The following is a 27,832-nucleotide window of genomic DNA, read 5'->3' as shown; positions in this document are numbered from 1 at the left end:
ACAGTCTGGCTACACGAGTTCAACGCACACACCTTCCAAGAAACGATTAGGCGATGCAATATAAGCAGTGAGTTTTGAAGTACTTAAGATATAAACACAAGTGTACGAGTACTAAATAAATACAGGCGTACATACATACATATGCATGTTATAACAGATGTCAATCGTTGTTATAAATGAAGTCGAGATCACTGTTAGAATTTTAGTCCGTCAGTGGCCACCTCCAATTAGGGACGGATTCAGCAGATGCTCCCCACTCTCGGTTTAAGTGATGGAAGTTCGTGTAACAGTAACCTGGAAGTAATTGCGCCATCGCTAGTTTGCATTTAAAATTTAAGTATTTGAAGGCCCAGTAATAAAACGAGATTTATAAATAAATATAGACAATACAAACATTATAAACACAAAATCGCAGAGATAATGGGTGCCGAAAAATCTCTACGCATTGAAGAGTGCATCAACCAGCATGGAAAACGTAAGATATGTTCATATTAAAGATATGAGTATCCATAAACGGAATGAGTTAAATGTTGTATTTTTATATGGGCATAATAATTGGCAATATTGTGAGTTGCTTGATAAGACAAAAAATTCTAAAACAAAGACGTATTTAATCAGAAGAAGCACACTCTGGATAGAAAGCAAACAAAAAAATGCGATATTAAAAACACTTAGAAAGATAAAAAATGTTTACGTAAGCCTAAAATATTGTTAATAATAAGTGCAGTGATTTTGCAACAAGAATAAGCTCAATGCATCAAATTAATATAAATAAACAGGAAAACAAATAAATTGGTGCTATTAGTTGTAAACAAAATAATTGCTTTATAAACAAAATAAAATACTATTCAATTAAAAATATATAAAAAAAAAACAAAATTTAAATACCACAGAAGAAGTTGGATTCATACAGCAAAAAAAGTTATAAATTGTGTCAACTTTTCGTGTTTTGGAATTAGTTTGAACCATTTGTTTTTTCAGTGCGAGATAGCTACATTCAAATGTTAAATATTAAGCAACAACATAAATACATTAAATACATTTCCAGAGTGGGCAACAAAATGTTTTCCATATTTTTACTTTTAGCATATTTTTTTATACTGTATGCAGAAACATCCCATTTTCGCTTGCAGTAATTCCAAACGGCGGCCGCTGTAGCCGAATGTATTGGTGCGTGATTACCATTCGGAATTCACAGAGAGAACGTTGGTTGGAATCTCGGTGAAACTTAAGAAAAACATTTTTCTAATAGCGGTCGCCCCTAGGCAGGCAATGACAAACCTCTGAGTCTATTTCTGCCATAAAAAAGCTCCTCATAAAAATATCTGCCGTTTGGAGTCGGCTTGACACTGTAGGTCCCTCCATTTGTGGAACAACATCAAGACGCACACCACAAATAGGAGGAGGATCTCGGCTAAACACCCAAAAAGTGTGTACGCGCCAATTATATATATAAAATTCCAAAAATAATTAAAAAAAATAGGGGTTCTTGATGGTGTATTTGAAGCAATAATTTAAATTTTTCCCAAATTCTGGAAATGATATCTGAAAACGATTTGATGGTATCCACCAGAGTTGATGTGGATTTCGGCTTCTTTTATGCCATTTTGCTTCATATTTGTCAAAATTTCCGTCGTTAGATATTAGATTTCCGGGCGAATGTTGTAAATGAGGGCGTACCATCTCTTTTCTTAGTCTGGGCCATTATATCAGGCAATCTTGCTGGCCAACCAAAATCTCTTAATCGAGAAATGAAACGTCCTGTAAAAGTGTTCTTCAAAAACCCCATGGGTCCTCACTATGCGTGGATCGTTAATCCGTTTTGGTAAACTACATGTCCTCCAATACTAACTCATATATCATTGGTATTAAGAACTCGTTCAACATGGTCCAATACCGTTCGCCAATAACGGTTACCGCATTTCAGAAAAGTAAGTCCCAATCACATGTTCTAAGTAAACAGCGTGCCTTCTGGTCACTTTTTGCGCCTGGAGTGGTACCTTATGAAGAACACGAGGATTGTCGATTGCCTAAAAACCGAGTATTTTGTATGTTTACACATCCAGAGAGGTAAAAATGCGTCTTACCGATAAATCAGCCATTTTGTTATTCACCTGCAACAACCTCTGATTTGATTGGTACCAGCATCTTTATACCGAAGCATATTCAAATCTTTGGTAAAAGTCGCTTTGAGGGATCGCCGAGAAATAGCCAATTTCATTTCCCACTTTTTAGCGTCTACAATTTAAGTGTCTATGAAAACTACATTTCGTAAAATTTCGATATTTTCGGTTGTTATAATCGCCCAGCAGATCATGGAATAAAAATAAGGTAATCAAAAAAGTGTTGTTGGCTAGTTCGCTATAAGGCGTAGACACACCAATGGCAAATAATTTAACAAGGAAACACTAAACCAGATGTGAGTGAAACTTTCCAATTCGACGAAGATTACACATACCTACAATATTTAAGTGCCATTCAGAACTAAGCCAACCAAGCTACAATTTTATATAGATTGTTGACGTGCTGAAGTTTTTATTTGACGCTATGTAACCCCATGCGATTTAGATTGTACATTGAGAAACTGTTACTACAGTACAAAAAAAAAAAAAAACAAAACAATCATGGGATTAATTAACCCAAACATAGTAAAAAATTATATTTTGCGAACATTAAAGCCAAAATATTTCGAAAACCCGAAGCACTATTGGGGTTATTTTGTTCAGATTCAGTCTTAGTACGTTAAAAACCGTGGCAAAAATATACCCTTGATAAAAAAATTCCCGGGATATATTCAAATAATTCAAAATACAAGTTTATTCGTCAAAAGTGATATTATCCCCGTCAAAGTACTCTCCATAAACTAGAACACCCATATGTCAGCGTTCGATTTTTCCATTACTTCCTTTCGGCTGGTAAAACGTAGAAGATTTTTTAGCTGTTGGATAGTACTCGTTTTGTTCTTGGTCAAGAATTCACGGATGGTGATGGCACTGTGCAACGGTGTGTAAGCTTGGGGCAAAATCCACGGGTGGTTTTCCCAAAAATTCTTTTTTTTTGTGAATTGCTTCACATAAACGTCTCAGATGGCCGAAATGATAGTCCTTATTAACTGGCTGACCGGGGCTGGATCGGATTCAGACTTGGAAATCACGTCTTTGGTGATATCAACGCGGTCACTTTTTTGCATGAAACTCAGGTCCTTTAGGATCAACTTTACAGCAACACAGCGCAAATTATTAGCTCTAATATCCTGAACAGATCCATATGCAATATTGTTGTTGTAGCAGTATACTTATTCCTGTAAGTGTTATGTAGATCACCGGTCGTCTTCGTCTAGCTCATCTAACGGTAAGCCCATGAAACTTGCTGTTTCGACAGGATGGGTCCAGAAGTAAAGGGGTGTTAGATGATAGGGTTTGATGAGGCATATGAAAATGTGGTTAGTGTCGTTCGGAGTGCCTTCACATGGCGAACATATGTTTAGTATGTTTTAGTAATTAGTAGAGGTCGATTCTGGATAAGTAGGGGTTTAACCTGCTACAGTATCCAGAATGTAATAGCCCTGTCTAGTGTACCGTACCTCATCCATATGCAATGTTTATGTCCTCTGTCAGCTCTCTGATGATTAATTTGCGGTTATTTTCCTTCACTTGATTAATATAATATTTTCTTCATACTTATTGAAACCTGCCACTACGACCGTCATCCTCGATGGACGTACGATCTCTTCTGAAGCGTTCATGCCAGAACAGCGTTCTGAAGCCTTCAAACAGAACAGTCGTTTACGAGTGTTTTATTTACAGTATCATTACCAAAACAGTTTCCCAACTTTTCTAAGGTTTTCGCACCATTTCATCCATTTTCAGCGCAAAATTTACAACAAAATCGTTGTAGCAAATTCAAAGCCATTTTTAAAACTGTAAAAAATCGAAAACATATCCGGTACATTTACTCAAGACAGTGTAACTTTTACAAATATCAAACAACGGTGATACAATTTTAGTACGAATGTGAATCACAGATGTGGCAACCTACCAAAACAAAAAAATACCAAACTCAAATAAGTCGACTTTTAGCGTCACGTGGCGGTTATACCTTTTTGATCAAGGTAGTAGGCTGGTGTTTAATTAAAAATTTGTGTTGACCTGTTTTATTCAAAAAGTGCTAATGTTTAAAGGTTTATGTTTATGTTTATTTTATAAATATACGATTTTTTTATAAAGTGTTCTATATTCCATAATATAATATTTTGCGAAAATGAAAAAACAGAATATGCAGATATTTTGTTTATTTTATTTCATTTCATTTCTCAGCACTAAATACAACAACAGAGTTCACTCATTTCAATGTAATGCAAAAAAAAAGACAAAAGCAGCGAGAGAACTCACGCCGCAGCTTAAATGATACAATTAAAAAAGAGCAACCAATTTTTTTGTGTATACTGATCTAATTTGGCTCCACTTTTCAAATATCGCCTTTTTAAGATCAGATTTGTTAGGGATGTCATATTTTCTAATATTTGTCTTCAAAAGCGACCACGAATTATTTTGACGTTTAAATCTGAGGATTGTGCAAGAATTTCAACAATGTGGGGACATATACATATGTATATTATATTAACCATGTTTGTATTATTTGTGACTTGTGCTTATGGTCGTTATCTTGATAAAAGTGAAAGTTATCTTCAATTTGTAATTTTCTAGCGATTGGAACAATATTTTCTTGCAGAAATTTTAATTAAACATTTTTTTTTAATGTTTTTTTGAAAAGTCCAAATTTCCTACTCCATTTTATGATATACATGTCCAAACTATATCGTCGCAACCGCCGTTTTTTATAGTGGCTCGCAAATTTTGGGCTTTGAGCTTCGTATTGGCCTCGCGCTATATAAAAGGTCTACCATCTGGTCCAAATAAGTTTATATTTAGCTTGTCTGCAAAAAGTACGGTCATCCAAAATGCTGGTGTTCTATTTAGAGGCCCACGCGTAAATTTCTACTCTTTGCCCTTACAGAAAGGTTATTAAGAGCTATTCTACAATTTAAATTACCTTCCCTCAGTATTTTTCGAACAGTTTCTGGAGACTTACCTAAAACTGTTTGCTGGTTTTTTTCACTTAGCGTACACTTTTTCTTTGGAAAAGTTTTATTTGGGGTCCGACGTCCCTTATTTACCACCCGATTTTCATTCATAAAGCGTTCAATAATGTGCTGAACTGTCAACGAATTTAAATGTACAAATGTGTACAATGAGATATGTAATTATTTTATATAAATTTTAATTTAATTGAACTTATTGTTCGAAAAAAGTTCTGTATTATATTCAATATTTTATTTTAACGATTTCGCGAATAACGTCACACCCTTTATTCGCAATCCCAACATACCCTTGCTCACTTTCGCGGAGTATGCTGCACGTGTGTGTGTATATAAGTGTATATATACATGTACACACATATATTTATATATATATATATATATGCATGTATGTATATTTAATATAATATATGAAAGTGAAAGGGTGATGAAAAATTAAATATTTTTTTTACCACAACTTTCTATTTATCGCACGTGTTACCTGTATAAGCTTTTTGTATGCCTTAACTTCCCTCTGGCAGATGGTATGGGACATTCCGGGATGGCAGCGACAGAAGCAGCGACAGTGACAGGGATGAGAGCAGCGGTGAGTATAGGCGTAACTGCGAGGACAGCGGACAGTGATAGCGGTCGTGAGGACTTCGAACGGCAAATAAACAGCGGTGAACTCCACTGTTTCTGTTTTTTTTAACAGAACTGCACTAATAGCGGCAACACGGCACTTAGAATGTGTTTTTTTTTTCAATATACTTATGTATGTTTTAAGGCTCACAGTTTTTTTTTTTGTAACGAGCTTTTAAAATTTAAAATTTTCCTTCTGATTGGGCAAAAACTTGTAGGTAGTACTGTGGCCCTTTATATATATAATATAATATAATACATATATATAATATATATAATATATATCGCACTTTTTGAGCCGCTAGCTCTACGCATTTTAGTGTATTGTTTATTTACTTAAGCACAAATTTATGTTTTTATCACACTTTTTCACCGCCACTATTTCATTAATTTACTGTTTTTAATTTTGTGAGTTTCGATTTTAAATTATAATTTTAAAACATTTTTTTATTTTACGCACTGTGTCCGTTTTCGAGTACACCGCGCTGTATTTTTCGTAGATACCGCTTCTCACTTGTTTTGTGTGTACACAACTGTTTAAGCTAATTAATAATTATAATTAATTTTTTCCTTCCCTACCTTGTTATCTTGGTTTTCGTCAGCCATTGGACTCAAACAAAATTATAATTCTAAAAACAACCACACAAAGAAATCGAATTGTTATTGCCATAATGCAAATGTGCCATGATGTTGCAAAATTATCACAACAACACTACAGAAGTCTTGACTTGAATATTTTGTGTCTCATTTTGTAACTGAAACAACATTTTGAACACCTGAATTCTTTTTAGATGGGGCCTAAGCATTATAGAAATTTTGAAGTGAAACTTCTTAGGCGTCGATGGACGAGCGAGAATGGAGAGTCAAATTTCAAGGCCATGCAACGTTTTGGGCATTTTCGTTCCGCGATAGAGAAAAAAGATATAACGTAGAGGAAAAGGAGAGAGAGAGAGCTGTACCTTATATATATCTTAGACACACTTTAGGCTATTTTCCCCGAGTTTTTCCTTGTGGTTGCTAATTTCTAGTGAGAAATAACACTGCCTACTTTTTGCCGCTTGCTTGTTGGTGCAAACTTGCAGGAAATATATTTTTGGTGCCTACTTTTTGGCGTTACATTTCTTTGATGCCTACTATTTGGGGCGTTTTTTGGTCCCGACTTTTTTGGCGTTTTGTTTGGTGCCTACTTTTTGGCGCTTATTTCCGTTTCCTGGCTAGTGCTTGTGCGTACTATAAGTGCTATCCAATCCGTCGTCGGATTTATTGGTATTGCCTTGCGGTAATTTGTGCCGCTGTTGGGGTTCTGGAATCCCTGCGTTTGTGCGGGTGATAAACGCTCGGTGTAGTGCGCGTTGTTGCCATATTCTCTCTCTCTCGCTCTCATTCTCTTTCCCTCTTTCTTTGTCTGCCTTGAAAGTTTCACTTCTGTTATGTGTACTACGCTACACGCACTTTTTGTTCTTGTTATTATGTTAGTGGGTAGGTACTTATTATAAAAAAAGCCACTTCTCCCATTTTCATATTATTAATTTCCCAAGTTTTTAGTCATACTTGTCATCAATTGAATTTTATTGTAATAGAGAATTTCAATTTCAGATTATGGCACTCGATAACAAGTTTAGTTGGACATTTCGAAACGTATTGAATTGGGTGTTCAAGGGTGGTACAAAAATTACACTCACGTGGTGGGGATTTTCTCTAATGAAAATACAGCGTAGCGTATAATTATAACGGGTGATTCTTTAGCTGTTATCTTTTTAAACAGTTGGTTTAAACAGCTGATGCACGTTTCGTGTTTTGTTTCACTGTCAAACATCTTCAATTTGGTCTATAATTTAACCATGAATCGTCTTACAAACGAACAAAGCTTGCAAATCATTGAGTTTTATTATAAAAATGCATGTTCTGTTAAGAAAGTTTATCGCGCGCTTCTTCCATTTTATGGTCAGTTTAATCGAGCCACTGAAGCGGCTATTCGAGCTATTGTGACTAAATTTAGTACCAAATTTACATTATTGGACATCAAACCACCAACACTCTTACGTAGAGTGCGAACTGAAGAAAATATCGCAGCTGTATCGGTCAGTGTTAATAATGACCATCAATTATCGATTCATCGCCGTTCGCAGCAATTGCGAAAGGATTTGGGTGTGAAGCCTTTCAAAATGCAGCTGGTGCAAGAATTGAAGCCGAACGACCTACCGCAACGCAGAATTTTTGGTGAATGGGCTCTTGGAAAGTTGGCCGAAGATCCACTTTTTTATCGAAAAATTGTGTTCGGCGACGAAGCTCATTTTTGGATCAATGGGTACGTAACTAAGCAGAATTGTCGATTTTGGAGTGAAAATCAGCCAGAAGAATTGCAAGAGCTACCAATGTATCCAGAAAAGGTCACAGTTTGGTGCGGTTTATGGGCTGGAGGTATCATTGGACCGTACTTCTTCAAAAATGCTGCGAATCGTAACGTAACTGTGAATGGTGAGCGCTACCGTGAAATGATATCCAACTTTTTTTTGCCCAAAATGCAATAGCTTGACTTGCATGACATGTGGTTTCAGCAAGACGTTGCCACATGCCACACAGCACGTGTAACAATGGACTTGTTGAGATGCGAGTTCGGTGAACATTTTATTTCACGTTCGGGACCTGTCAATTGGCCACCCAGATCGTGCGATATAACGCCTTTAGATTATTTTTTGTGGGGCTATGTTAAAGCACATGTCTATTCAGACAAGCCTGCTTCAATTAACACAATTGGAAGACAATATTAAAGCATTTATAAGTGAAATACCGGCCGAAACATTGAAAAGAGTATGCCAAAGTTGGACTAAGCGGATGGACCATTTGAAGCGCAGTCGCGGTCAACATTTGCATGAAATAATCTTTAAACATTAAATTATATGGACTGTACTATCGTGTATTTCATGCATTTTTCTGAATTTTACCTGTGTTTTTTGAAAAACTTTCCTATAGCTCTTAAAAAATCAGCCTTTAGTAAACTCAACGCAACTTTGTTTCTGCATTTTTATTATAACCACAAATGATTCTAAATCTTTAATAAGAGTAATAGGTATACTTATACAGTATATTGATTTTAGAAACAAAAAACAATATTGATTTATTTTTCATTTCAGCATTCATTTATTTTTCAGTTTTTTTTTTTTACTTATTATTTATTAGGCCGCCTCTTATTTCTGACGATGACCAGTAATCGACGATGAACATTTTGAACGAGGTTCGGCTTTTCCGCATCGTAAATGTTTCTTGTCAAAACTCATCTTGTCTATTGCGGCTCAAGTCTGGGCTTACGGCTGCCAATGATAAAACTGGGATACTAAAATCTTTGAACATTTTTTTTGTAGAATTTTTACGACAAGAATAAGTACGTCGGTCTGCTGGAATGTGAATTATTCATCTGCGGAAAGCATTATAAAGGGAAGAAGATGTGTCTTGATAAGTCAAAGCCGCCATTCTGTCAGACCCAAAAGCTTTTTCCGGTCTGGACTCATTTTTAATGCTGGCCAGATCCGCTTTTCTTACCGTAGATCGTGGCATTGGTAACGATATCCCCATGGGCCATACAAACCGAATTTTTTTTTATCGCTCGAGATGGCGTGCTTCCAAATGGTTCCTTCCTCAACAACATCTCTCGCGAATTTAAATCTTGCTTTAATTAGTTTCTGTTTTAAAGCTGGTTAGAAATTCACTTTTTATATTTAAAGTATCCCAGTAAATTCAGTCTGATTACTAGATGAGATGAAGAAGTTTCGGTGACAGACATTTCTTTAAGCGCAGCACATTTTGTGGTCGCAGAAACGTGGAAAGAACACCTTGAGCGCTTATTCTTTTTTTCATCCCAAGACTCAACGAGTTTTAATAACTATTTTTCACAAGCGAGAATGCGATTGTGTTTTTCAACTGTTTCTAAGGTGTAAAATTCTTTGTTTTTGAGTTTCATTCAATTGCTTTCCATGTGGCATGATACGTTTCAGTCAACCGTGTTCAAAAAGTATAATGCAAAGTAGCAGTATTAACGAAGAAGAAGAAGCATTAATCACATTCCAAAAAAAGTCATATTATCATAAAAAAAAATATTAAGTTTATAATTATTCGTAGGATACATTAACACAAATTCATTGTTTTGCTAAAATAACGGAAAATTGGTATTGTCTAACAGTTCCTCATCAGCAGAACTATCGTTTCCAAGAATACTACTTTTTTACAGTAGGCTATAAATAAATCTTCCTCTACAAGCCTTAAAAGGGCGTTCACATGTGTAGTGATTAGTAATAAATTCACAAAAAATAATCTAGCTGCAGATTAGCTGCAAAATTGCCAACCAGCTGTCAAGACTTTTTTGAAAGATTTTACTTCATAGAAATTGGTTTGGTGAAATATTTCAGTGTTTTAGGTTTGTTTAATTATTATTGACGAAAGCAAGACAAGGGAAAGAATAACTATTGCTTTAAATGTGCAATTCGTTGCTAGTAATAGACAGTTGGAGGAAATCCCTAAACGGCATCTACTGAGGTTTTAACAAATTAGGGCAGCAATACGCATGCGAATTTCGATATTACATTTTATGATAAGCAATAAAGGGCAAAGCGTCAATGAACATGCGCTTTTTTCTACAATATAATATTAATGCATAATTAATAATATCTGACAAAAATTGTATTCGAATTATGTTATGTCTACAAATCTCTTTTCTTTGCCGGCGCCCATTTTATTTAGTTTTACTTTTATGTTTCTCCCTACATTTGTGATAACAATTATCGATAGCGCAGAAAAGACAAGGTTGTACAGCAAAAAGTATATTTATAATCTGAAATCATAAAATAATCTGGGAGAAAAATTTTGTATGGGTAATTTCGTTTTTTAATTACGGATTGAAAGTCAAGCTCGAAAGAGTAGATAATATCGCTACATCGATAAATTTATTAACACCGGTTGACAATTTTTGGTTCTGGCTTCTGAATGTGAAATGTTGGTTTCTCCTACGCTACTTATAGAGGAAATCGTTAATAGTTAAAAATAAATTATGGTGTTTCGAAATTTAAAATAGGTATACCGACTTCCTTGACTTGATATCTTGTATTTTTGCAGCTTGTAAATACGCAACAAATGCGCCGACCCCGAATGACAGATGGTTTTTTATGAGAAGCTTTTTTATGGCAGAAGTACACTCGGAAGTTTACACTTGTCAGTCGAGGAGTGACCGCTATTAAAAACAAAAAACTTTTTCTATAAATTGGTGTTTCGTGAACGGGGTTTCGAACCTGTCAACCTCCGAATGGTAGTCATACACGAACCCATTCGGCTACGCCGGCCGCCGTATATCATCATAATTTACGCATTAAAAAAGAAAACCAAAAAAAATCTATTGGCCGGCTTGTGTATGTAATTGTTTTCAGCACTGTTGTTTTATTAAAAGCTTAAAATACCAGGGGAAAATGCTAATAGATGCTTTCCATTTCAATTCAACCGGGCTATTCGGGTCATGTTCTTCGATTTCGATGAAACTTAAATATGTTGCTCTCTGGTCAAAATAATGAGACCCGTATTTTTTTGTTTGCCCGAAAAAAATTTTTTTCAAGAGTTATCGGCAATTTTGTTTTTCGGCTCAAACTCGATTTTTTTTAATTATATAAGAATTTTTTTTTTTAAATGCCCATAACTTAGTCAAAAATAAGCCGATTTGAATGATTCTGGGTTCAAAATGATCGTAATTACTTACACGAGCGGCTTCATGCAGAAACAATTGCAAAAAAGAAGTTGAAAATGTTTTATTTTGCAAAAAACAAAAAGGGCGAAACAAGGTTTTTACTCAAAAATTCATTACTCAAAAACAACTCATTTTAGCTACTAGGCATTCAGCTCAATTAAAGTTTGAGATGTCCTTTTGATTTGAAAAAAATTATAAAACAAAAAAAAATACACTTTTTGAAATATTGAATTTCGAAAAAATTTCAATTTTTTTTCTTTTTTGCTAAATAAAAAATTTTCAACTACTTTTTTGCAATTGTTTCTACATGAAGCCGCTCGTGTAAGTAATTACGATCATTTTGAACCCAGAATTATTAAAATCGGTTCATATTTGACTAAGTTATGGGCATTTAAAAAAATTTTTTTCTTATATAATTAAAAAAAATCGAGTTTCAGCCGAAAAACAAAATTGCCGATAACTCTTGAAAAAAAATTGTTTTCGGGCGAATAAAAAAATACGTGTCTCATTATTTTGACCAGAGAGCAACATATTTAAGTTTCATCGAAATCGAAGAACATGACCCGAATAGCCCGGTTGAATTGAAATGGAAAGCATCAATAGTAATTGCGATGCAAACGAAAATTAAATTACCAAAACAATTTGTTGACTGTGTAGGAACAAAACGTTGACAATGTGCTGAAGTTTCTTTCAAACTATATTTATATAAAAGATACATATAAATTCACACATATGTATATATGTATACTTAATTGAGATTTTCCTATACAAGATACCACATTTCCTTTCGCATTGCATTAATTAGTAGATCCATAGTCCGTTTTGGCACACCCTTTATTTCAGATGAGTTAACTCAGCATTGTAAAATTTAAAGATATTGAAAAGATTAACGACAAGAGCACCATGCAACTAGCAAACAAATGAGGCATCAATGTCATTGACCTTGGCGGTATTTAATAAAAATGAATTATTGCAATTTGAGTTTATACTCACTAAAGAAATAATCGTCGTTATCAATTGAGACATAATTAAGGACATATGTGTGCCTTCGGAATTATACAATCTCTGCAATGTTACTAATAAATACACATAACTACACATATATGTATGTATGACAATTAGTGATAATTTAGCAATTTTTTTCTTTTATTGCTTTTGTACCCTACGGAGTTTAGTCATTTGTATTTTCAATTCCATGAAATGGAAACAAACTATTTAGCACAAGTCAGCCACACACATATGTACATACATATGCATATTCCTAGTATATGAATGAATACAATATATAAAATTATATAAAATAATTGAATAAAAAGTTGAAACCTGGTGCGGTCAATAAAAACTGAAAATGAAATTACTCAAAGTCAGACGACAACAGGATCGAGCCCCGACGAGATCACAGTTTCTGGAAGTTATTTTGTAATTAAATACATATACACCTACCATATATAAACTCACGCATACTCATATAAACACACACAAATAGGCCAACTAGAGTAAATAGTGGTTCGCTAAGTTTTCCGCAAGAACAATGGTTTACATTTTGAGCACTGAGAGCACACCTTTGCTACTTAAAACTGGCTATGTGCGGCTAAAGGGAAGCATACAAATACGTCGAAAAAAAGATTGTAAATAAATATTATTTATAAACTAAAATATATTTTTACGTATTAGATAAACTCCTTAAATTCATGGATATTTAATTTATATTCATTTGTATTTTTACAGCGAACGCATTCGGAGTGCGGCATGTTCAGGCGCTGCTCATGTTCTTTGGCATGGTATTCGGCTATTTTCTGCGTGTGAATATTTCCGCCGCTATAGTGCCAATGACAAAGCCCTCAGCTGATGCTTCATACTATGACTGGGATCCCTCCAAAAAATCGCTCATATTAAGTAGCTTCTTTTGGGGTTACGTCGTGGCACAAGTGCCTTCGGGACTACTGGCCAAACGTTTTGGTGGCAAAATGGTGCTGGGCGTTGCCACAGTGTTGGGTTCTGTGATAACATTGTTACATCCTTGGGCCGCATCTGGCGGTAGTTGGCAATTAGTGTGTACACTTCGTGTCTTTATTGGTATGATGCAGGGCACCCTATATCCTTCGATACATACGCTGCTAGCCAAATGGGTGCCGCGTACGGAGCGTAGCTTTATATCTACATCGGTATATTCGGGAGCGCAGTTGGGTACGGTTATTATATTGGGTACCAGTGGTGCTATATTCGATTCCAGTATGGGTTGGCCGGGTGTATTTTATATTTCTGGCGCACTGGCATTGGCTTGGTCACTTTTGTTTTTATTTTTTGGTGTGGATAGTCCACAAAAGTCTAAAGTGATATCAGCAGAGGAGCGTGCATATATTGAGAGGCTTACCGGCAACGGTGGTTTAGAGAGCGAGGTAAGTTAATAATAGAAATTAATTACTTACTTAAATAATTTTAGAATTAACAAAACGGTATTTCAATTCAAGTAATACGAGAATGGATGAACAAGCAAGCGACTTTTTGAATTTCCCCTATAGTGAAAATCGTTTGTTATAGATGCCAAAAATGAAAATAATAGTAAAACTTCCGAGCGCAGTTTCTTTGCTTTGCAATGAATGTGCAATTGTTGCAGAAGTGGAACGAGTTCTGCCAGAGGTCAAAAGCACTTAATGCGAGGACTTGTGTCATACGAGGTGTGTTCAAAAAGTATCGTGAATTTTTAATTTTCGCAAGTTACGTATACTCGATTTTTTTGTGGCGATATGTTCGTACTCATGTCTTTCACTCATGCCGACGAGTTCGGGCATTTTGAATGTTCTGTATATTGTTGACAGCTGCTTTTTTTGCACGTGTTTCGACTCGTCTTCGATTTTCACCTATTCAAAAAGATGGATCAAAGAACCTGTATCAAATTTTGTGTCAAAAACGAAATTAGGTGCGCGGCTGCATTCCGAATGTTGACTGTGCAATACGAAGAAGCTACTTTGGACCAAAGCAACGTTTATCGGTGGTACAAAATGGTCTCAGAAGGCCAAGAAGATGTTATTGACGAAAAGCGTGCCGGTCGAAGTGAAGAAAATGGTATTGGCCAATCGTCTAGTCCCCGTTAGAGAAGTTGCTGAGCACCTCATGCCATTCGATTTTTTTCAATAATTTGAGCATGAGACGGGTCGCCGCAAAATTCGTACCAAAACTGCTCAATTTCGACCAAAAGCAGCATCTCATGAACATTGCTAATGAGATATTGGACTCTGTCCGCGACGTCCCAAATTTGCTCCAGAGGGTCATAACTGGTGACGAATCGTGGGTTTACGGTTATGTCGTGGAAATCAAAGCTCAACCATCTCAATGGAAGCTGCCGCACGAACCAAGACCGAAAAAAGCACGCCAAGTTTGGTCGAATATAAAAGTTTTGCTTACCGTTTTCTTCGATTGCAGGGCGTTGTGCATCATGAGTTCTTGCCACAGGGTAAAGCGGTCAATAAGGAATTTTACCTGCAAGTTATGCGCAATTTGCGCGAAGCAATCCGCCAGAAACGCCCGGATTTGTGAAAGCACAAAAATTGGCTCTTGCATCACGATAACGCCCCTGCTCACACATTGTTGCTTGTGCGCGACTTTTTGGCCAAAAACAGCACACTAATGATGCCACAGCCACCGTATTCCCCAGATCTGGCCCCATGTGACTTTTTCTTGTTCCCGAAACTGAAGAGGCCCATGAAAGGACAACGCTACGCTATGATTGACGAGATAAAGACGGCATCGAAGGAGGAACTGAACAAGATTCAAAAAAGAGAGAAAATGGGGATTACTTTGAAGGGAACAAAATAGATATTAATGAATAAATAAATAATTTGTGAAACAAACACAAAATTCGCGATACTTTTTGAACACACCTCGTATGTATCACGTCGAAAGCAAAACACACAATTTATAAAAGACCCAACAGTTGCTAAAATACTCTTATTAAAGTTAATATTAATGATCTTTAATAAAATTAAATTAATTAAAATTCGGCCTCCGTAGCCGAATGGTTGGGGCGTGACTTCTATTCGGGAGTGCATAGGTTCGAATCTCCGTGCATGAAAAAGCAAAATGATGGAAAAAGTTGTTTCTAATAGCGATCGCCCCTCCGAGTGTAAACACAATATCAAGGCGCTCACTACAAATAGGAGGACGAGCTCGGCCAAACACCTAAACAAAAGTGTACGCGCCAATTAATTATAAATTTAAAAAAAATATTTCAATTCCACCTTTCCGGTTTCTTTCGTTGTTTACATTAGCCTAATATAATTTGCATTGGTGTTGCGATCTTGGTGTTTGCTCTCACAGAAAATCTTAAGTGATGTGTCCTTATGCAGTAAAATTACTCTCCGATTTTCGCTTTAATCTGCGTAATCTTGTAACGGGTGATCAATCATGAGGTGCTTTTTTCAATAGTTAAAAAAAAAAACAAAAATGTAAATTATGTTCAAAACCTTTATTTATCATTTGAAAGGACATTCTTTGACATTTACTTTTTGAATATGACTTCATTCAAATGTTGGCCGCAACTACGCTTAAGGTGGTCCATTCTGAAGGTCCAATTTTCAATCACTCGTTCGAGCATTTCGACTGGTATGTCGTGAATAACACGCGTAATGTTGGCTTCCAGAGCTTCAATCGTAGCTGGTTTATCAGCATAGACCTTGGACTTCACGAATCCCCAAAGAAAAAAGTCCAAAGGTGTGATATCACAAGATCTTGGTGGCCAACTCACAGGTCCTAAACGTGAAATCAGCTGCTCTCCGAAATGACTTCTCAATAAAGTCATTGTTTCACGAGCTGTATGGCAAGTGGCTCCGTCTTGTTGAAACCAAATGTCGTAGAGATCATTAGATTCAATTTCAGGTAGCAAAAAGTCCGATATCATGGTACGGTAGCGAGCACCATTCACAGTTACGTTGCGGCCATCATCATTTTTGAAAAAATATGGACCGATGATTCCACCAGCCCATAAACCACACCAGACCGTTGTTTTCTCTGGGTGTAAAGGTAGCTCTTGAACCTGTTCTGGTTGCTCTTCATCCCAAATACGGCAATTTTGCTTGTTGACGTAACCATTGAGCCAGAAATGCGCCTCATCGCTGAACAAATTTTTGACCATAATGCGGTCTAAGCGCACGAAAAACATTTGTCACAGAACGCTGATTTTCATAATACAGTTGAACAATTTGTAGACGTTGTTGCGGTGTGAGTCTTTCCATGATGAAATGCCAAACGCTGTTCAACAAATCCACGATGACAGTTTGCCACAACTCGCGCGCGATCTGTAAAAAAAACGCAAATGAAAAAAACTCCTCTTAATTGATCACCCTTTATTAGTATGTTATATCATACTTGGAAAAAAGTGGATCTTATTTGCTTTTCTATAGACTGGAATATGTAACAACACTATGGGGCCTAATAACATGAGTCTTAAATAATAATACGGCACAGAACAAATGTAATGCGAAAAATTGGACTTCCATGCTCATATACATATATGTGTGTGTGTCATAAAAATAACAAATTTATCTTTATACTTAAATCGAGTAAAAGAGCAAATAATCGAAGGCGGCTCAAATTTTGCAATACCTGTTTAACTTTCTCACCATCAAAAATTTTACCGTTATGTTATAAAAATAATTTAAACAGTACTAGAGTTGCCAATACTGAAGTTTCATACCTATATCAGAGAACGTACAATAAATCCCTATATTATGAATAAAAACCCGAGCATCTATCAGACGTACATTTGGTTTCTGGTTTCTGCAATATTTGAATATTGTCTAGTCGCATATTATTGAAAATGCTTATATACGAGTACATACATAAGTATTGTGGAAATAGAGAACTTTAAACAAAAAGTTAGTTGTGAAAGCGTACTTATCTAAATACATACAAACAATATGCCAATATTTCACGACCTTAAGCCGTGTGTCCACTAGCAAGTCACTTGCGGAAGAACTTCTGCAAATATTTGCTGAAGTGTTTCCACTCAAACCAAAACTTGCGGAAGTCTGCTTCCAGAAGTAGTTTGTAGAAGTTATCCAGACGAACTTGCTGCAAGAAATTGCAGACGTGTTTCCACACAATGTGAGTACAGCTTGAAGTAGTTTACTTTTTTTACGAATGACAGTGTAATAATGTCTTGTGGTAAAAAAAAGAAGTGTTGGGTGAAAAATTGGGTGCTGCGGCGCGTAGATTTAAGTTTCCAAAATACATTACTTGAAGAACATGAGATGACGTCATGTATTTCATGTCATTGTAAAACTCCCACTTGCTAACATATATATCATCAGCACTTTGGCCACTTTTTTTCTTTTCTCTGTTTACTTCTTGACCAAACTGCGTTCGGAGGTTGTGCCATTTCCTTTTGACCTCTTCTTCGAGTGCGTCTATGCCATTGGCTATTGCCTTTAAAACATTTTTTTTTAATTTTATTCTCTTAGCCTTTTTCAGCACGTGTCCTAATTCAGGAGAACTTTCTTGTTTTTCAATTAACAAATGGGTTTTTTCACTACTCCAAACGAATTTATTTTTGTGCATTTTTATAAATTTTGAATAGAACTCAAAAAAAAAAAACACAAAACAAAACTGAAAACAGAAGAGAATACCACAAATCGTTTATTCACTTATACCCGACTACTTCTGCAAGTCTTCAAAACACTTGTACGCGCCAGTTATTTATTTTTTTTTTTTTTTTTAATTGCTTTACCAACAAGATTTTTTTTTGTTTTCAAAAAAAGATATGTAAATTACATAGATACATAATTATTTTTATTTTTTTTTTTAGGGCTTGTCCATACCGTGGAAGTCATTCTTCACATCAGCACCCTTCTATGGCCTTATAGCTGCTCAATCGGGATTCACTTGGGGCTTTTACACATTACTTACCCAACTTCCTACCTATATGGACTCCGTACTTAAACTGAATGTCACCTCGAATGCATTACTATCGGCTTTACCGTACTTCGTCATGTGGGCGTTATGCTTGATCATTAGTCCCATTTCGGATATGCTTATCAATCGAAATATTTTGAGCACAACAACAGCGCGAAAGCTCTTTAATAGCATTGGTCAATATATACCCATGGCTTGCCTAATTGGCGTGAGTTATATGACGAGTGAAAAGCGTATAGAGGCTATAACATTGCTTACCATTGGTGTTGGTTTTAATGCAGTCGCTACCTGTGGGTATTTAGTGAATCATATGGATCTTTCACCGAATTTCGCCGGCCCAATGATGTCCATTTCAAATGGCGTGGCGAATTTGTCGTCGATATTTGCACCTTTGGTTGTGGGCGCCATCGTAGTAAATGAGGTGAAGGCAAAAATAATAATACACTATACATCTACATATCAGGTCAGTCCATAAGTTCGTGCGTTATTTAAAGGTGGGTTTAAAATTAATAAAAAAGAGGTTGTCTGTAAAGTCGGTTTACTGACGATAGTTTAACGTGATAACGTCATAAGAAAATACTGATTGAATGGTTGCATTTTTCAAAAAAAAATTTTAATTTTATTTGTTTGATAGATATTTTGTATGGATATAGAGAATGAGTTAACATTAACAGAACATAATATACTTTAACATAACATAACATAACATAACATAACATAACATAACATAACATAACATAACATAACATAACATAACATAACATAACATAACATATCATAAAGCATTCACCAACAGCTTTCATTTGCTACCCATATTGTACATACACGTCCGAAGGTTGTCCGGGTCCACGTTTTGACCTATATCTCGGGACCCTATCTACCAATAGGTATTCAAACTATACGGAAATCATCTTCAATACCTACTTAACAATGTGTGTAAGTTTGGTTTAATTCGGTGCAAAGACACGGCGGTCCACGTTTTGGCATATATTTCCAGACCCTAGTCATCAATAGGTATGAAAATTACCCCTATTAAAGCACTTATCAACAGCTTTCATTTGATACTCATATTGTACATACACAACCAAAGGTTACCCGGGTCCACGTTTTGACCTATATCTCGAGACCCTAGTCACGGAGCGGCATGAAAAATACTCTGTACTAAAGCATTCACCAACAGCTTCAATTTGATATCCATATTGTACAAACACATTCTAGGGTCCACGTTTTGGTCGCTATCTCGAGACCCTAGTCACGGAGCGGCATGAAAAATACTCTGGACTAAAGCATTCACCAACAGCTTCCATTTGATACCCATATTGTACATACACATCCGAAGGTTACCCGGGTCCACGTTTTGACCTATATCTCGAGCCCTATTTCCAAAATAAAATATAATCCATGTTACTCGTGGATGATGTAGCTTTCGAATGGTGAAAGAATTTTTAAAATCGGTCCAGTAGTTTTTGAGCCTATTCATTACAAACAAACAAAGTTTTCCTCTTTATAATATTAGTATAGACAACATATCTTATAAGGTATATGGTAAATATTACCATACATTTTTTCCTTCATATATAATAAAAAAATTAATAATAATAACATTAAAACAACAGGTATTATTAACAAACTTGGTTTTATTTTAAATTCTTCAAGTAAATCACATTAATAATAATCAATAAGAAGGCATATGCAAATACAAATACGTGAATTTATACATGTACATATGCGCATATACATACATACATATATACGCTCACTTAAGTAGGAGAGAGCAAGATGTCGAACGTTGCCGTTCGTTTGCTTTGTTTGCTTTGTCGTTCGTTCCGCGCTTTCGCTTGCAGTTCATTCAATGCAATGAGCAAGGTAACGGCAATGAGCAAGGTAACGACAAATTTTTTCGTGCGTGCAGCCTGTTAAATCGAATTATAAGACGTTATCACGTCAAAAGATGTTTAAAGTATTTATTAATCAATAATATATTTTCCCTCATTATTTACAACGGCTTCCTAACGCTTAGGCAAATTTTTAATTACCTGCTCAAAAAATGTTTGTCCTGGGAGCCAAAATACGCTTCGATATCCCTAATATAGCTTTTCTTGAGGAGTAGTTCTGGTTACTCATATGGGCTTGAAGTCCACGGAAAAGGTGATAATCATAAGGTGTAATATCCGGATGGTATGGTGGATGCGGCATTAGCTCCCATCTGAGCTCGTTCAGCTTGCCTAATGTTTGCCTTGCGGCTTGAGGTCTTGCGTTGTCGTGGTGAAACAAAACTTTGCGTCAATTCACTAAAGACGGTCGGTTTTTGTTAAGTGCCTCATTCAGGTTTGATAGCTGATGGGAATAATAATCAGCAGTTATCGTATGGTTTGGTTCCAGAAGTTCATAATAAACAATACCGGCCATATCCCACCAAATAGGCAGCAGAATCTTCTTGGGGTGAAGACCATCTCTAGGGGTCGGTTCTGGTGTTTCATCTTTATCTATATTAACTATTGGCGTTTGCGGACAGGATTATTGTAAAGGACCCATTTTTCATCACCAGTAACGATACGGTTAAAAAAAACTTTCATTTTCAAGCCGTTACAGCAGCTGAGAACACACATTCACTCTCTGCTGAAGGCTGGCGCCGGAAATTATATGCGGAACCCATTTTCCCAGCTTTGAAACCGTTCCCAACTGAACCAGGTGCCTGTGAACTGTTCGCTGCGATGAATTTAACCTCTGAGCTATCATATCGACTGTCAAATTTGGCTCAGCTTCCACGAGTTCGAGCAAGGCGTCGGAGTTAAAGACTTCAGGACAACCAGCGCGCGGGGCATCCTCCCCGACGCAGTTAACACTTCGGAATTTTGAAAACCATTTTGCGCAGTCCTTCACGCACGATATCCTCTCCGTGAACAGTGTTTATTTCTGCAGCAGCAGTTGTCGCATTTCTACCACTTTTATAAAAAAAATACAAAATATGCCTCTTATACGCGTTCGAAGATTCCTTTTTATTTTTTAACAACATGTGCTTCTATCCGCGATTAAAATCACTTGTTATATTCCGCGCATAACTTTTTGTATGCAAAAATCGTACAAAAGTGAAATTATGGGTAAAATACGCACGAACTTATGGACTGACCTGATATATCCTTTAAACGTTGTTCAAATATTTTTCTTATTAAATCCTTCTTATTTTTGTTCCTTCTCTTTGCATCACAGGAAGAGCCCAGTGAATGGCGCATTGTTTTCTTCATCACGGCTGGTATTTATTTGGTGTGCAACGCGATTTTCATTATTTTTGGCCAAGCAACTATACAACCATGGAATGATCCAAACAATTTGAACAAAATTACAACAACACAAGCAATAGATTCGTCCAAAATCGCGAGCATAGAACAAACTATCGAGTCTGCCGAGTAAACCCGAGTGAACATAGATTTTATGATTAGAAATGTAAGAACTAATTTAGTAAGTACTAATTCGTACATTGCGAAAAAATAAAAATTTGTATACTTTATTTCAAAACAGTATGTATACATATCAAAAGAAAGAATATCGGAAATATCAATCAAAAATATACCTCAAATTAATCAATATCTCGCACATTTGAGCGAAAGCCTTCACTGAACATTGACGACTTCTATCTTCCACAGTCATAACCAGTTGCAGTTGCGACGGTGTGCCGAAATTGTCCGAATACGCTCAATTCCTCCAAAAATCGAGTTCTTTTCTTTTAAGAAAATTAGTTTTTAAAAGAAATTTTCCAAAAAATAACCTCAGATGTTAGAAGAGTTTAAGATTAAAATTTTTTCAACGGGATTAAAATAATGAGATTTTCGATGATATTTTTGACTTTTTAGGACCATAGGTTTAAGGAAAACTGTAATAACTCAGTCAAATCTCGACCGATGCAGACTTCTTTCATTGGACAGGTATTTTCTCAGCCATTTCATTTCCTGAAAAATAAATCCATTTTTTTTAATACAAGCACATCGTTGATAAAATTTGTATGCAAGGGAACCAGGTGAAGGACATCAAGTCGGACGTCATTCACAGAATGCGTGTGAAATATCGCTTTAAAAATGCTGTCCTTTAGTACACGAATTGTACGAAGACGGTTTCAAGAGTACATCTTTTGTGGCAAACGATCAGCAAAAAAACCTCCACTCACGAAGAAAATGCGATCAAACATTTGAAGTGGGCAAGATTACATCGAAATTAGATTATAATTAAAAGAGTGTAACATAAATTTAATTTGCACTGCGCCGACAATTTCCAGTACGTTCCACGAGTTCAAGGAAAAATATTTAAGTACTCATTTTTCACAAGATCTATTAAGCATCCTCATGGTCAAATGATCTAGGTATGTTTTCTTATCATATACAGGATCTTTTGCCTTTCGCTAATGGCAATATGAATGCCCTAAAATATGGCGATATTGTAACAGGTTCAATCGTGCCTGTTATAAAAGAGCAGTACCGTAATTTCATTCAAAACGACATCGCGCAAATTTCGGTAAGATAGCTTTTCCAATAAAGTATCAATATATTTTTAAGTATGTGGTTAAAAATTATAATATTTTCGATTTTACTTATAGATGCAACAAGTACTCTCAGACCTTTGGAATAAAACGAACGGGTTGCCGAGGAACTCTCCAGATTTAAGTCCAATCGAACTTTGTGGCGCAAATATTAAACGGAAAATATCTGACCATAACATAAATCACAGAGTAAGGTGTGAATTAAAAAATTGTACAGTTTATGTTTTCTATAAAAAAATAATAAAAAGCAAAATTTATATTTTAAATAAGGTTTTTAAAAAAGATTTATATTAAACAAGTTTTGAGAATGGGTGTGTGTACACGCGTTGTCCTTGTTTTGCAGTTTAAGGAGTTGTATGGGTTTTGTTGGTTCAAAAAATCGATTTATTTTTTTTTTTTTGCTTATTAATTTCTACAACATCTCAGGAATATTATCTTAAATTCTCAAGTCGATCCGTATAATAAATTCGGGGATACAGCCTTTGCAATGTGTGCGCTCCAAGCCACTTTTATTGTTACTCAAACTTTAAGCGCGTTTTTCTCGGAACTGTGTTTTCAAAGTCGGTTGTCAAATGTTCTCGAAAACTATTCAACCGATCTTGATGAAATTTTACACAGGTGTTCGAAATACAATATACTCGTGCTTGAACGAAGGATTTTGTTTTTTTTTTTTTCAATTACACCTATTTAAAAAAAAAACAAAATGTCAAGCAAATTTTACCGAAATTTTCATTTTTTTGCAAAAATATCTGCCAAAATTCCAATTTTTACTTTTTTTTCTTTCCTTCGTTCAAGCACGAGTTTATGGTCTTAACTAAAACACTTATTTTTGTTTTTTCATTTCTGATGAGCCTGTCAGGAGTTATGCTGACAACGCAGACGCACCTTTTTTTCGAGGGGTCACCGGAAATGACGTCACAATGGAGGAGTTTTAATTTTTTTTTTTTTGAAAATTTCAGAAATTATTCTTTAAATATGTATCTATACTTGGTTCCCGGGCACAGTGGCATAGAGGGAAACTGCTGGGCTGATGAGCTGGCTAGACAGGGAACTTTGGAGACGGTTTCATCGTGAAATGAGAGAATTGGGGTTCCCCTGAGAACCTGTGGTCTGCTCCTGGAAAGATGGGCCTCGAGTCAACTCAGCGAGCGCTGGGCTAGTGCGCAAACGTGCAAGGTCGCGAGATCCTTCTGGCCACGGGTAGATCGGGGACGCTCAAGGGAACTCCTAAGGCTAACAAAGTCCCACCTCTCAAATTTGGTGGGCATCCTTACCGGACATTGTCCGTTAGGTGTTCACGCCGTAAGACTTGGGATTGCCTCAAGTCCGTTCTGCAGAAACTGTCTGGAGGACGAGGTGGCATCATCTCAACACCTTCTTCTCAGCTGCCCTGCTCTCGTCTGGCAAGGACTTAGAAATCTGGGCTCTCACTTTTTCGCTACGCCTGCGGGTATAGCCGGTGTAGATATCATAAATTTGGCGAAGTTCATTAGTAGCTTGTTACGGCTAACTACGAACGCAAATCAGCCCCTGTCGGCGCCGTCGTAAAAATGTATGGTCATCATCGTATCTAATCCCAAGGCTCCTTATTCCTTCCATCTCCTTCCTCCTCTCCCATGTATGGCACCACAACGGACGAATTTCCTAACATTTGTCCAAGTGAGCCCTTTAGCTAGGGCAGCCATTTAACCTAACCTAACCTAATCTATAAGACAGAAAAAAGTTTGAATTAAATAAATAATTTTTTACATAGAAAAAAAATATTGAAAATAAGCCTTTTTTTACCCGACGAAACCCATGTAACCCCTTAAGAAATTATGTAGTAGTGTCATGAGTGGCAGTTTTTAATTTGTATAATAAGCAATTCAAACATACAATACACAAATAATAAATTTAATTCTTGCTTCATATTGCAGTTCAGCGAGGATATTTATACTTTATTGAGATCGAGTTTTTGGTTTTTTTTTTTTTAATTCTAGCATTTTAAGCGGAAAATTATATTTTAGTTTAAGTGGAATGATTACTTATAATTACACAGTCCTGCAAGGGTGAGTTTCTAGAATGGCTGTACTTGTTTCTTGTAGTTTTTTATGCGCTGAAAACGAATCTGACCTTCAAAATGCTCCATCACGTCAGGATGGCGTAACTGAAACTGTTAATTTCAAAATGTCATAACTTTTTTTTAAAAATGGTACAATAATTTAAAAAAATGGGTTTTAAAGCTAAAGAGTTGTACTATGCGACCTTTTCGTCGAAAATTGAAAAAAAAAATTTTCTATCCCAAAAAAAAAATTATCAAAAATGGCTAAAATGGCCATTTTTTGACCTTTTAGGCTTCATTTACCAAAAATCCTGACGTGATGGAGCATTTTGAAGGTCAGATTCGTTTTCAGCGCATAAAAAACTACAAGAAACAAGTACAGCCATTCTAGAAACTGAAAAAAGTTAAATTTCGCAGGCCTGTGTTATTGCTCTTTTAAATAAAGAAAAAGGAATATTTAGAACAAAATGATAGTTGTACACTTATTGTATGTTCATAAATATTAATAAAAGATTACTTGATTTTATTTTGCAATATTCGCTGCTCTTCTAATTTATAATTAATGCGTCGAGGAATGGAATGTGTGCGGAACACTGTCCATAAAGATATAACCCAACTTATGACGATTGTGACATATAACACCGGTGAAAACGCCTTTTCATTTCCTATAGGTACGTCAGCACGCAAATCCGATTTAAGTTGGTAATGTACGTCAATTAAATACCAACCACAATTTTCGTAGACTTCAAGGTTAGTCGTGGGAACCGAACTGCTCTCATTTTCGCTTAGTTGCGTTACGAACTTAATGCTACCTTTGTTAAGGCAAAATTGGTATTTAGATGCTGTCTCCAGTAATTCATCAATAGAAGCGCCGTCATTCGTATCGCATTTTATATATAATTTCGGAATGGGTATCTCAACAGTAGCGAACTTACTAAGAAATATTATATATACAACTATTTTAATAGAAGAAACAAAGAAGTTGCATATTCTTACTTGTGGTTTTTGCTGGGCGCGTGGTAACGATAATGTAAAGGCAATTTAATACGGTCCGTTGGGTGCGGAATACCTTTTAGTAAAACAGTAAACGACTTTGACTTCTCCGTTGGCGATTCAATATCTATGAATGGCGGATAGATTGCATTTAACTGGAAAATAAAATGTTTGAACGGAGTGTTAAAAGAGTGCACATTTTATATTTACTTTCTGTAAACGCTTTAGATCATCCAATTGATCAACATTAATGTAGACACCGGCGGGTAGCAGTTGATCCAGCACGTACTCACATTTTTTATTGGTTAGCGTATTGGCAAATTGCACCGAGTAGAAAAGTTCGCTGTAAACAGGCGCATGTGAATGTGAAAATAATTTATTTAGTTTATTTATACATACCGATGCATCCCAGAATCACTTAACTGCATGCCAACAATGGGTTTCGGCGGCGATTGGCTGCAGCTGTGTGTTTTGGGTAACACAAGCAACAATGATACAAAATATATCGCGGAAGTAATCATTATTTGTTTTGCAAATACGTATGTATATGTTTACACAAATTTACGGATTTGAAGAAAAATACTTGCAAGTATGCAATTTTGCTAACCGGCAAAACAAACCAAAAATCCGACAGGCGTTGCACAGCTGAGTTTCTTGAAACAGCTGTTGCAGAAAGTTAACGATAGTGAAATTTCGATTATTTTCGATTAAAAATTAAATTACACATTAAAACATATAAGACAAATTTCTTTGTTTTGAAGAATAAGGCTAAAATTTAGTATAATGCCTATCGCTTTGGAAAAAACGGTAAAAAGGGGGTGATAGAGGGGTGTATCCCCATCTTAAAACTGAAAACAGAACCTGCCGGAGGCTTATAGTTTTTAAGTAATTTAATGTTAAAGTTCTATAATTTAGCGAAAAGTTGGTGTTGCCATACACCTGAAATGAAAACGAAGTTCGCACGCAGGGATGTTCAGTGGAAGGTTCTTTGTAAAACTGCAGTATTTTTTTCTGTAATTTAAAGTTGAGAAATAAATTTGAAAATAAAAACATACAACTCATTTAAACTTAAAAACAATGATATTAAGCATATCACAAAAAATAATAAAGTAATTAAAATTAAATTAAATTAATTAACACAGTATTTTTGCGTGGAACTCTTTATCGCGTAGGCGGCCTTCGGCCGCGCTTCAAAAAAATAACCCTCATCAGTCCAACTCCGGCTACGCAATCCACCGTATTTTTGCGTAGAACTCCTTTTCGCGTGGGCGGCCTTCGGCCGCACTTCAAAGAAATAACCCTCATCAGTCCAACTCCGGCTACGCAATCCACAGTATTTTTGCGTAAAACTCCTTTCCGTGTTAAAACCATTGAACCCAAAATTAAAACGTCATATGCGTGTATGTAGTAAGCAGGCACAATAACCCCCATTCCCATCATTAACACTAAACTCAAGTACTTAATTTTTGTTTTCATTTGCAGGCATCCGGCAACACCATACTGTATTGCAATCTTCTTCTTGTTCGCGCTTAAAATTGGAATGTGATTGCATAGGCAAATGAATTTGCATTTAATTTTAATAGATATAATTAGAATATTAGCATAAAAATCGGTACAAACACGCGTGGGAGTGTATATTTGGTGAATTTTAGTGAAATGTTAAAAAATATAGAGTGTAATGTGGCAAATTATAGTGAAGTTCCCGAGGGCATTTTGAATGTAAATAATTAAAAAATTATTATTTCCCGAATAATTTAAAGTTACAAAAAGTGTTCCTTAACACCTCACTAACATCTCCACCAAGTTTCATTAAAAAAAACATTATAGTTTGCCAGAAATTCCAAAATATACATTGTTCTAAATTCAAGCCCAATGCCCGTATTACCTATACTGGTTTAGGGACCATCAAACAAA

At 35.8% G+C, this 27,832-nt stretch overlaps 2 protein-coding genes across 3 annotated transcripts; one reads left to right on the top strand and one right to left on the bottom strand.

Moving 5' to 3' along the window:
- Positions 1-227: 227 nt before the first annotated feature.
- On the top strand, positions 228-21,861 carry LOC129245011 (putative inorganic phosphate cotransporter). Of its 2 annotated transcripts, none has more exons than XM_054882955.1 (4): positions 228-475; positions 13,173-13,843; positions 18,247-18,774; positions 21,564-21,861. In XM_054882955.1, exons 1-4 carry the CDS (start codon positions 421-423, stop codon positions 21,762-21,764), a joined length of 1,455 nt encoding a protein of 484 aa, XP_054738930.1. In that variant the 5' UTR covers positions 228-420; the 3' UTR covers positions 21,765-21,861. The 2 variants fall into 2 exon arrangements, with proteins under 2 accessions (XP_054738930.1, XP_054738929.1); XM_054882954.1 differs by lacking the exon at positions 228-475 and adding an exon at positions 12,981-13,072.
- Positions 21,862-25,355: 3,494 nt separating this feature from the next.
- LOC129244785 (uncharacterized) lies at positions 25,356-26,585 on the bottom strand. The gene is made up of 4 exons (XM_054882628.1): positions 26,318-26,585; positions 26,129-26,261; positions 25,922-26,073; positions 25,356-25,859 (listed from the first exon to the last, which is right to left on the bottom strand). Exons 1-4 carry the CDS (start codon positions 26,437-26,439, stop codon positions 25,439-25,441), a joined length of 828 nt encoding a protein of 275 aa, XP_054738603.1. The 5' UTR covers positions 26,440-26,585; the 3' UTR covers positions 25,356-25,438.
- Positions 26,586-27,832: the final 1,247 nt, after the last annotated feature.

This window comes from Anastrepha obliqua, chromosome 4, assembly GCF_027943255.1.
Source record: "Anastrepha obliqua isolate idAnaObli1 chromosome 4, idAnaObli1_1.0, whole genome shotgun sequence".
In the NCBI taxonomy this organism is placed as follows: Eukaryota; Metazoa; Arthropoda; class Insecta; order Diptera; family Tephritidae; genus Anastrepha; species Anastrepha obliqua.
Note: the sequence above shows the minus strand (reverse complement) of the source record. Positions and strands in the feature narration are given on the sequence as shown.